Source organism: Bufo gargarizans, chromosome 4, assembly GCF_014858855.1.
Source record: "Bufo gargarizans isolate SCDJY-AF-19 chromosome 4, ASM1485885v1, whole genome shotgun sequence".
Taxonomy (NCBI): Eukaryota; Metazoa; Chordata; class Amphibia; order Anura; family Bufonidae; genus Bufo; species Bufo gargarizans.
In genome coordinates this window covers 276,737,964-276,750,586 of record NC_058083.1, presented here as the reverse complement: position 1 = coordinate 276,750,586, position 12,623 = coordinate 276,737,964, and the positions used below count along the sequence as shown (strand labels likewise).

Here is a 12,623-nt window from a genome sequence, read left to right as displayed (position 1 = left end):
ACAGGTGTCTTTTATAAAGGTGAAGAGTTAAAACAGGTGCAATTAATAGAGCTAATGAGTGCAGAGTAAAAGGGCTTTTTAAATAAAAACTAACAGGTGTGTGAGAGCCAGAACTCTTCCTGGTGGCTAGGTGATTAATTACATGCAATAAAATGCTAATTAATTATTTAAAAATCATACAATGGGATTTTCTGAATTATTTTTTAGGTTATGTCTCTCACAGTTGAAGTGTACCTAACATAAAAATTCCATAGTTACATAGTTAATACGGTTGAAAAAAGACATAAGTCTACCAAGTTCAACCAAGGGATAGGTGAGGACGAGAATCCCAGAAGGAAGTGAGACTCAGATTTCTACACATTTTCATAAGCATTAATGTCATTTACTTTTAAGAATTCATCTAAACCCTTTTTAAAACTGTCCACTGTTCCTGCTGTGACCACGTCCTGAGGAAGTCTACTCTGCAGATTCACAGTTCTTACTGTAAAGAAGCTTTGACGCTTCTGGAGACAGAACTTTTTCTTCTCCGGTTGGAGGCAGTGCCCCCTTGTCTTTTGAGGGCATTTGACATGGAACAGTTTTTCACCGTATTTTTTGTATGGCCCATTGATATATTTGTATAGGTTAATCATGTCCCCCCTTAGATGTCTCTACTTAAGACTAACTATAGTATAATAACTATAAGACCCTCCATGCCCCTTATCAGTTTAGTCGCTCTCCTCTGTACTTTTGCCAGCTGCAGAGCATCCTTTCTATGGACTGGTGCCCAGAACTGGACTGCATATTCCAGATGAGGCCGCACCAATGCTTTGTAAACCTCTCCATTCTTTGTAGGTGGGAAAATTTGCAATATCGCCAGTGTATCAAATACTTATTTTCCCCACTGTATGTTCTTTTATATTTTAACAGCATTTGTGGCCCATGGGACAGTTTTTTTTCTTGTACTTCAATATCCCTTTAAATATTAGCAGATATATCATTGGATTATAGATACTTTAATGTTTACATTGCGCCAGATGATAAAGATGAGGTCTAATATACTGGTAGAAACCATACAGATAGTTTAGTAAGGAGCAATTTATTACATTTATTAATGTGCATTTATTTCATAGGTCGAAAAGAGGGACATTTAAGGAGTAAAGAGGGACAGAGGGACTTGGGTTAAAAAGAGGCACTGTACCTTCAAAAGAGGGGCACTTGAGATACATGGCTATTGACTTGTATTGTGCCTCAATACAAGTCAATGGGAATGACTTAGCAGTTTCTAAACATAAACAACTGTTTGACAGAGCTAAGCAAGACAGTCAAAAGGTCACTATATCAGTTTTTTTTCCTTCTAAGTTTCAGCTCTGCATAGTCCCTCATAGTAACTGTGGAAAATTACTAGCTTCTTGGTGCAAAGGCTGGAAAGCCTCCCAGTATCCCCTGGCACTGCATTAACCGTTCCCACAGCGCAGTGCAAATACAATCCAAGCGAATAGGATATATTAAAATAAACATATAAAATGCAATTCAACAATATATAACCGTATAACAGTGTAAACAACAGCACAAATCATAGTATAAGTTAAAGAGGACCTTTCACCAGAATTAAACTTCTAAAGTAACTATACAGGCATGTAGAGTGGCGCCCAGGGACCCCCCTGCACTTACTGTTATACCTGGGCGCCGCTCCGTTCTCCCTCAATTGCCTCCGGTATCTTTACAGTTAGGCTCCACCTAGGGGAACCTGCCGGCGCCTCCTTCTCCCATGCTGCAGCGCTGGCCAATCACAGCGCTCAGCTCATAGCCTGAATGGCTTTTTTCTATCTCAGGCTATGAGCTGAGCGCTGTGATTGGCCAGCGCTACAGCATGGGAGAATAAGCTGACGGCAGGTTCCCCTGGGTGGAGCCTAACTGTAAAGATACCGGAGGCAATTACGGGAGAACGGAGCGGCTCCCAGGTATAACAGTAAGTGCAGGGGGGGGGGGGGGGGTCCCTGGGCGCCGCTCTACATGCTTGTATAGTTACTTTAGAAATGTAATTCTGGTGAAAGGTCCTCTTTAACCCTTCAAAAGTAGGACGTGATGGATTTCCATGGCAGCAATAGGAGCAAATATCTACAAATTTCCAGACATCAAAGTACCCTTCCTCCAGGGCACTACAAATCTACCATAAGAAACTATATATTTGTTCAGAGAAAAATGCCTTGTTCTAAAGTTATCAGCTATTTCTTCTCTTTTCTAAAATGACATTTTCTTTAAAAATCATGAGGCATCTGTCTTGGACAGCTGCTGCTCAGTGAAGGATCATATTATATCAACCCATATGAATCTTTGGAGAAGGAAGAGGGACATGTGAACAGGAAATTAGATCCTAGCCCAGGTGCTTTATTTACAACCAAACAGGTCACTACTTTGTAATATCCTATATGATTCTGGGGCTGCTTCTGAATAGGGGAAGCTTAGGAAGCAGATTCTTCTCTACTTTCTGTGTATAGAGGATGGCTACTAGTCGCTAACCACCAGACCTGGGAGAACTGCAAGCTAGATATTAAGCATGCATAGGAGAAAACTGATTAAAAAAATGCCAGATACAAATGATATAATGCCAAAAAAATAGTATTATTTATTCCTCACGTGTACATTTGGATTAATGCAAAGTTTGTTGAAAGGTTAGGTACACTTTAACAATCTTTCTGTCCTACTGCAGACAGTAACTCCTGCTCCATCCAGTTGTCTTTCATCCATACACAGGACAGTGAGGAGAAGAAGGGGACATAGCTGCTGGGCCACAGAGAGAAGATTTTTTTTATACTTTTCTCAGTTTTAATAGTAATATGAGGATTTTAGGAAAGAAGAAAATAAAGGAAGGAATAGTGCGTCTTTTTGTGCATTTTCTGTGTTTAGCAGTTGGCCACTTTATGGCTTCTGTTGATCAATGTGTTTGTAACATGATTATATGGCACTTACTAATATAGCCTTTAATATTCTGTGCCATTTTCTTTATTTCACAAGGTATGCCCCATCATTGGCCAAGTTGTCCACCCAGAGGTACTGTCCATAACATGACTGCTGAAGGAAGGTCATGTGACCAGGCATATCATATCACTGCATCCTTTTGGGGGTTTAGTGCAGGTGCAGTGTGTTTGAATGGAGGAGGCCGAGTGATGTGTCTGATCACACGGCCCTCCATCAGTGGCCATCTTATGGACTGGAGTTCTATGCAGATAGCACGGATGATTTGCCCAACAAGGAGACATGGATAATGAAATATAATAAATGACTCAGAATATCAACAAAGGCTATGTTAGTAAGTGTGTATAGTTGGCTTACATACATATTGGTCAACGGTAGCCAGAAAGTGGTGCTGAGTGATGTGTCTGGTCACACGGCCCTCCATCAGTGGCCATCTTATGGACTGGAGTTCTATGCAGATAGCACGGATGATTTGCCCAACAAGGAGACATGGATTATGAAATATAGCAAATGACTCAGAATATCAACAAAGGCTATGCTAGTAAGTGTGTATAGTTGGCTTACATACATATTGGTCAACGGTAGCCAGAAAGTGGCCAACCCCTTTAAGGAATGAATTTATTATGCAATATTCAATATTATCAGTATTGTCTTCTTTTACTGATGGAGCATAGATTTTAGTTTCCCACTCAGGGCCTTTCTCTATGTGCCAAAGCCAGCGGCTCCCTCTCTGATAAATCAGGTGTATTCATTAAATTACACAGTAGATGGTCATTCCTTTAATAGGAGCTGTGTAATGCTACATATGCCCTGCAGCAGTTTGCCTAAGTAATTGCTGGTTGCCATGCATGAGAGAAGCTGGAATTTTCTTTATGAGACAACCCCTTCATCATGCAGGTCAGGCTAGGAATTTAAATTCACCATGCCTACCATTACAAGAAGACTATATGCTGTAGAATACGTCTGTATGTGTAGTCTATAAAACATACTGTAGATTGTAGGCTGGGAGGCAGCAAGGAATTTACATTTCCTAAGGAGCTTAGCATGTCATCATCTAGGAACATGTGCAGCTGTTCAAAATGAAACAGGCTATAGTTACAGCTTTCAAGTTTCAGTTCAAAGCATATCAAAGTGATATTAATATTCGGTTGTCACAATGTACTACTACTCTATCAATCGTCTTGTTAACTATAAGGACGCCTTCACATGTGGCAGATTTTGTTGCAAAAAAAATTCTGCAACTAAAAATCTGTTCCATTCATTTGAATGGGAATGTTTTGGCAGGCAGCACATGAATTTCTGCAAGCCCCATTCAGATCAATAGGACAAATTTTCTAAATCTGCTGTTTGCGAAAGTACCCTAAATGGGCAGATTAATAAGAACACTAACAATGATACTGAAACTGTGTTGAGGGATAAATGTTCTTCAAGTTCCTGCTATAAGACTAACTAAACTATCAACCCATGAAAAAAAAAGGCTTAACTACATTTATTTTTATTTTTCCCCCCAGCTTTTATCTAACAAGTATATATGACCATTCGATCTTCGAGGCTTTCAGCAAAGTTGTACAAAAACTAATTCCACAACTTCCAACCTTAGAGAACTTGCTGAACATATTTATATCTGTAAGTAACTGTAAAATACATAGCAAATAAAATATAAAATAACTGACTATATTGCCATACAAAGGTTTTAAGGTTTGTTCTACAGTATATGGTTTTTCATTGAGATTTCATAAGGTTTACAGGTCTTAAAGGAGTTGGCCACCTTGATTTATTTATTTTTTTCCAAACCCCCCCCCCCCCCCTAGTCAGACATACAAAAGGGAAAAATAACTGCTACCCATTCACAGTTGCAGCATCTTTGCTCTCCGGCCTCGGCTGTCTTACTCGGGTCCCCCATTGTAAATATCTGCTTTGACGCCGCTGCAGCCAATGACTGGCTGGCGTGGTGACCTGACCCCCCTGTGTCACGTGACCTACATATCATGTCATAAGAGGATACAGCCAGTTATTGGCATCAAGGAAGATTTTTTCAGCTGGGGAACCAAGTGAGGCAACTAAGGAGCAGGGACCCAGCAGAGGCGAGCAATATATGTGCAAGGGTCATCCCAGTCCAACAAAAAGGTTATAACAGGCTTTTCCTAGTCTATGTTGATTGAAAAATAACAGAAAAATAGGATTCGCTCACCACTCTTGTCAAAAACTTGTTGCATCCAGACCTGGGTGCATGGAGAATTCCTTAACCGGAGACAGGCACTGACATGGAACTCCAATGTAAAAATAAGTCATTTCTCCAGCACTCCTTAAAAAAATAATTCCTTAAGGCCTCATGCACACGACCGTAGTTATGGTCCGCATCCGAGCCGTAGTTTTTGCGGCTCGGATGCGGACACATTCACTTCAATGGGGCCGCAAAAGATGCGGACAGCACTCCGTGTACTGTCCTCATCCGTTGCTCCGTTCCGAGGCCCTGCAAATAAAATATAGCATGTCCTATTCTTGTCCTTTTTGCGGACAAGAATAGGCATGCCTACAATGGGCCGTCCATTCCGTTCCGCAGATTGCGGAAGGCACAAGGACGGCTTCTGTTTTTTGCGGATCCGCGGTTTGCGGACCGCAAAAAAACGGCACGGTCGTGTGCATGAGGCCTTATAGTAAATACATTAAAAACATCAGGCCATGAATAAGAACACATTTTACTGTGTCCGAAATGTGTATTTTTTTTATCCTTTGTACAAGATATTTTAATGCATTTACAATAAGACCTCATACTCATGACCATACGTGTTTTGCAGTCTGCAAATCGCCGATCTGCAAAACACGGATCCCTGCTGCATGCATTCTGCCATTTTCTTTTTCACTTCAGTAGAAATGTCCTATCCTTGTCCGCAAAACAGACAATAGCAATAGAAAATAGATATCTTTTTTTTTTCCGGGCCATGAATCAGGCGTGCATATGTGGAGAGCACACGGTGTGCTGTTCGCATCTATTTGTGTTTTTTTTTCCAATGGAAAAAAAACTGAATGTATACCCCACCCCATGCTTTGACCTTGTGCTCTAAAATGATAATGTCATTTTTTTGTCCACATTTTTTGCAGCCCCATATAAATAAATGGGTCCACGTGTAATCTGCAAAAAATGTGGACCTGTTGCATGAGCCCTAAGAAATCGGCCAACCACTTTAAAGAAGCACTCCAGGATTTAGTTTTACCTATATAGTTCAGGATAGGCCATTATTAAAGAATAAAATAGAGGCTCTTGTATATGCCTTGGGTATAGCTGTTTTATCTGTGCAATTTGTGAGTTGTCTGCCATCATCATGATTCCTTATCCTTCTCAGATTTGGTCTCCTAATGAGTTCTACATTTCCCATCATGCCTAGCTTGCAGAGACCGAGGGAGTTGAGACTCCTGAGAACTGCCAAGAGGGATTTGATAGGTGATGATGTTATCCTGTAGTTCACATAGAAAGAGTGTTGGTAGACTGACCACTTCTGTTTACATATTAGAGCAAGCTCTGGACTGGTGGTCAGACTTTAGATCACATGACCACGTTCCCAAAATAAAAAGGTTCAAAATGTATGGATGCAATTGAGTTTAAAGGGGTTATCCAATGTCTCCAAAAGCCCCCCAATGTGACAGCCCCCCAATGTGCCGAGCCCCTCACAGGTAAGGCCCAGCACTTGGGAAGGGGGGGGGGGCTATTGGAGACGTTGGATAACCCCTTTAAAAAAAATAGATTACTAGATTACTGGTGGTCAGTTAGCAATATATGTAAAAGAAAAACACATGGAGTGCTTCTTTAATAGTAAACAGATGTGACGCATGATCCACAAATATTCTTTCACCCCTTTAGGACAGATGGACTGGTTTAAGACTGCCACTCTGACGCCAATGGTGTGTGAGGGGGGTGTGGCTGTTAAGGTTGTCAATGTGGGTGGTACCTATAATGCAGAACTAATCAATTTAAATGAAGAGTGTAACTTCTCTCCTTTAAATAAACACTTATACTTAAAGAGGACCTGTCACCATAAAATGCAATGTAATCTGCAGACTCTTTGTTATAGAGCAGGAGATGTTGTGCAAATGAACATATAGCTTTATGGGAAAAGATTCATTAAAACATGCAATTTATAGTTTTAAATCTCTGTTCTTGCTGACTTACCTGTAAGCTGTGTTATCAGTGATTCATAGCAGTCTCTGTGTAAGTGTGTATACATAGATAGCTGTCAGTCACTGATAACTGTACACGGTGAGGTGTTATCAGTGATTTATAGCATTCTATGTGTAAGTGTGTATACAGGGGTAGTTGTCAGTCACTGATAACTGTACACAAGGGAGGTGCTATCAGTGACTGACAGCATTCTCTGTATAAGTGGGTATAGCTGTCAGTAATTGATAGCTGTACATGGGGGAGGTGTTATCAGTGATTGATAGCACTCTCTGTGTATGTCTGTATACATAGATAACTGTCAGTCACTGAAAAATTGTACATGGGTGAGGTGTTATCAGTGATTGATAGCATTCTCTGTCTAAGAGTGTATACATAGATAACTGTCAGTTACTGATAGTTGTACATGGGGGAGGTGTTATCAGTTATTGATAAGATTCTCTGTGTATGTGGGTATATTTAGATAGCTGTCAGTCACTGATAGCTGTACACAAGGAAGGTGTCACAGTCAGTGTGGGGGGAAAACTCCACACTGAACACAGGAGGGAAGGGGAACAGTAACTGGGCTTGGAAACTAGAGAAGGAAGAGGTCACCTCCTAAACAACCCTAATCCAGGCCCTAACTACCTATCAATATGGATAGACCTTGAAGGTAAGAATATTCATATGCAGGATACCTAGGACCTTATTTCCCTATAAGGCCCTAGAATAAGGTTAGGACCAGAGACAACCCATTCCTCCCCAGATGGACGAATGGAAGTCTCTGTCTTAGGCCCAGATACAAACACAATACAATAAGAAAAGACAAGACTTAGCTTAAAGTAGAAAACTGGCAACTCCAGAAGCACCACAGAGTACAACCAACCAGCTAGTAAGAAGACAGGAAGAAAATCTATAAACCGCACCTCCATGAGTGAGAAGCGGCTACTTATGGGGAAGGTAAATTACCAACAAGCAACACCTGAAGCGAGGGGTGTGGCATTCACCAGAACACAGATAAAATAAGATCCACAAGAAACTTGTTAAATATAACCCACATGTTGCCAGTCTCTCTGATCTACTGGTACCTGCCACGGGAACGTTCGTGACAGAAGGTGTTACCAGTGATTGATAGCTTTCCTTACATAAGTGTAAATACATAGATAGCTGTCAGTCACTGGTAGCTATACACAGGTGAGGTGTTATCAGTGATCAATAGCATTCTCTGTGTAAGTGTGTATACAGAATTAGCTGTCAGTCACTTATAGCTGCACACAGGGGAGGTGTTATCAGTAATTGATGGCATTCTCTGTGTAAGTGTATACAGAGATAGCTGTCAGTCACTGACAGTTGTACACAGGGGAGGTGTTATCAATGATTGATAGCACTCTTTGTGTAAGTGTGTATACAGAGACAGATATCAGTCGTGGATCGCTGTATTAAGGGTGGACTTAAGTTCAGAAAAAGCAGAGATATAATTGTATAAATTATGTATACATAGTTTTTTTTCCACAAAACTATGTATATATCAGTCTGCTCAGTTCCTTCTACTGTATAACATGGTGCCTGCAGATGGCATTGCAGGTTCTTTTTAAACTACAGTACAGACCAAAAGTTTGGACACACCTTCTCATTCAAAGAGTTTTCTTTATTTTCATGACTGAAAATTGTAGATTCACACTGAAGGCATCAAAACTATGAATTAACACATGTGGAATTATATACATAACAAAAAAGTGTGAAGCAACTGAAAATATGTCATATTCTAGGTTCTTCAAAGTAGCCACCTTTTGCTTTGATTACTGCTTTGCACACTCTTGGCATTCTCTTGATGAGCTTCAAGAGGTAGTCACCTGAAATGGTCTTCCAACAGTCTTGAAGGAGTTCCCAGAGATGCTTAGCACTTGTTGGCCCTTTTGCCTTCACTCTGCGGTCCAGCTCACCCCAAACCATCTCGATTGGGTTCAGGTCCGGTGACTGTGGAGGCCAAGTCATCTGGCGCAGCACCCCATCACTCTCCTTCATGGTCAAATAGCCCTTACACAGCCTGGAGGTATGTTTGGAGTCATTGTCCTGTTGAAAAATAAATGATGGTCCAACTATACGCAAACCGGATGGAATAGCATGCCGCTGCAAGATGCTGTGGTAGCCATGCTGTTTCAGTATGCCTTCAATTTTGAATAAATCCCCAACAGTGTCACCAGCAAAGCACCCCCACACTATCACACCTCCTCCTCCATGCTTCACGGTGGGAACCAGGCATGTAGAGTCCATCCGTTCACCTTTTCTGCGTCGCACAAAGACACAATTTCCACTGGTCTAATGTCCATTCCTTGTGCTCTTTAGCCCAAACAAGTCTCTTCTGCTTGTTGCCTGTCCTTAGCAGTGGTTTCCTAGCAGATATTCTACCATGAAGGCCTGATTCACACAGTCTCCTCTTAACAGTTGTTCTAGAGATGTGTCTGCTGCTAGAACTCTGTGTGGCATTGACCTGGTCTCTAATCTGAGCTGCTGTTAACCTGCGATTTCTGAGGCTGGTGACTCAGATTAACTTATCCTCCGCAGCAGAGGTGACTCTTGGTCTTCCTTTCCTGGGGCGGTCCGCATGTGAGCCAGTTTCTTTGTAGCGCTTGATGGTTTTTGTGACTGCACTTGGGGACACTTTCAAAGTTTTCCCAATTTTTCGGACTGACTGACCTTCATTTCTTAAAGTAATGATGGCCACTCGTTTTTCTTTACTTAGCTGCTTTTTTCTTGCCATAATACAAATTCTAACAGTCCATTCAGTAAGAGCTGTGTATCCACCTGACTTCTCCACAACGCAACTGATAGTCCCAACCCCATTTATAAGGCAAGAAATCCCACTTATTAAACCTGACAGGGCACACCTGTGAAGTGAAAACCATTTCAGGTGACTACCTCTTGAAGCTCATCAAGAGAATGCCAAGAGTGTGCAAAGCAGTAATCAAAGCAAAAGGTGGCTACTTTAAAGAACCTAGAATATGACATATTTTCAGTTGTTTCACACGTTTTTGTTATGGATATAATTCCACATGTGTTAATTCATAGTTTTGATGCCTTCAGTGTGAATCTACAATTTTCATAGTCATGAAAATAATGAAAACTCTTTGAATGAGAAGGTGTGTCCAAACTTTTGGTCTGTACTGTATGTAAACCTCTTTAAACCTTCTGTTGTCTAGGGAGACAGACTTTTACATTGGGTGAAGTCTGCCAGTCATGCCTTTGTCTTCTGTGTTTTTAAATTGTACATATATTTCAGATGGTAGAAAACAGATCCACCACTTATGTTCATGCTTTATAATATACCAAACTGTTATGTATATTAGGAAACCTAACTGTGACTAAGCTTTTCTACAGATCTACAGCAAAATATACAGTAAATTAGGCAGCGTGCTAGAAATACACAATTAACCATAGTAGCCATTCCAACTCCACTGCTGTACCATATAATCACCTCCTGTAGTACACTGTAGGCTGGCATTTACGCTTGTGCTTACAATAGCTGTACTGTATAAGATGCCTATACTTCTTTGTATTACTCCTACATGTATTTCTTTGTTACAGAATTCTGGAATTGAGAAAGCATTCCTGTTTGATGTAGTGAGCAAAATCTACATAGCAACAGACAGTACTCCTGTGGATATGCAGACATATGAATTGTGCTGTGACATGATTGATGTAGTCATTGATATCTCTTGTATCTATGGGTACGTTCTTACTGCTCTGACTTACTTAAAGGGGTTGTCTCACTTCAGCAGATAGCATTTATTATGTAGAGGAATTTAATACAAGGCACTTACTAATGTACTGTGATTGTCCATATTGTTTTCTTTTCTGGCTGGATTAATTTTTCCATCATATTATACACTGCTCATCTCCATGGTTACGACCACCCTGCAATCCATCAGCAGTGGCCGTGCATGCGCACTATAGGAAAAAGCACCAGCCTATGTGCGATCCCATAGTCCCGGCCACCAGAGAGGCCAGCGCTTGTTCCTATAGTGTGCAAGCATAGCCACCACTGATGGATTGCAGGGTGGTCGTAACCATGGAAACGAGCAGTGTATAATGTGATGAAAAAATAAATCAAGCCAGCAAAGGAAGCAATATGGATAATAACAATACATTAGTAAGTGGTTTGTATTAACTTTCTCCACATCATAAATGCTATTTGCTGAAGTGAGACAACCCCTTTAAATCATATTTCTTCAGTTTGTGTGATGCATTGCAAGCAAGTGCCCACTGTTGCTAGTATGTATCTAAGTGTATAATTTTTCTGAGTGCCAATTTCAAAACATCTCCCGGCAGGAAGACAACAGGGTACAGCATGATATAAGCGCTATATAAGCGAGTATAATAAATACATAAATAAATAAATAAATATATATATATATATATATATATATATTATAAATAAATATATAATAAATAAATAAATAAATAAATAAAAATATGTGACAACTTTTGATTTGATTTTGATTTCTATTGACATCTATGGAATTCAATGTGACACTGTTGTCAATGGCAGTCTGTGCCAATGAGTAGCATACATCTTGAAATTCAGTACCAGTCTGTGAGCTGCAGCATTGTATAACAGCTTCTGCATTCTGCAAATGTGGCAGGTGTCCTTATCCCTATCTTTACTATAGGAAAAATTGTCACATCGAACATGCAGTCTGATCAGCAGGCAGCTTGTTATGAAGCTGGATTTTGAGAGTTGACTGATATATGGTATTGTAGTACAATTTGTCATTTATTCATTGAAATTCCTGCTCATTCTGGGCTTAGGAGTCCAGTCAGTGATTTACAGTTACGTGAGTATGTGTACACTTAGACACTTCTAAGTCCAGAATATGCAGGGAATTCAATTAAAAAAACATACACATTATACTAAATCTTTTCCAACAAAACTATATATGAATCTTCTCCGCTCCTCCTGCTCTATAACTTGCTGCTTGAAGATTAGACAGCATATTCAACATGACAGGTTGTATAAATTTATTAAATACATGTCCCTCTACTATTTGCTACTCCCTTGTCTCATCTAATCTGTTTTTCTAGTTATCGTTGAACTAAGCCCCCCCTAGTGGTGGAAATTCATACAACTAGAAACATTCACAATACAGTCCTGATCAAAAGTTTAAGACCACTTGTAAATTGGCAAAAAATCATATTTTACATTGTTGTATCTTAACAAGGTTCCAAGTAGAGCTTCAACATGCAACAAGAAGAAATGAGAGTGAGACAAAACATTTTTTGAGCATTCAATTAATTGAAAATAACGATTAAACTGAAACAGGCTGTTTTTCAGCTGATCCAAATTTTAGGACCACATGCCTTTAAAAGGCCAAATCTGTGCAAAGATGTGGATTCATTGTCATTTTCTGTCAGGTAGTCACACGTTGTGATGGCAAAGGCAAAAAAAACTCTCCCTTTTTTAACGTGGTCGGGTTGTTGAACTGCATAAGCAGGGTCTCTCACAGCGCGCCAT

The 12,623-nt window shown here is 40.2% G+C and overlaps 1 protein-coding gene across 3 annotated transcripts in view; it reads left to right on the top strand.

Moving 5' to 3' along the window:
• Positions 1-12,623, top strand: part of RRAGD (Ras related GTP binding D) — a 44,141-nt gene that overhangs the window by 19,319 nt on the left and 12,199 nt on the right. For all 3 annotated transcript variants that reach the window (XM_044290665.1, XM_044290664.1, XM_044290666.1), the window contains exons 4-5: positions 4,470-4,584; positions 10,697-10,839. In XM_044290665.1, the coding sequence (XP_044146600.1) occupies positions 4,470-4,584; positions 10,697-10,839 (258 nt within the window). The remainder of the gene's footprint in view (positions 1-4,469; positions 4,585-10,696; positions 10,840-12,623) is intronic.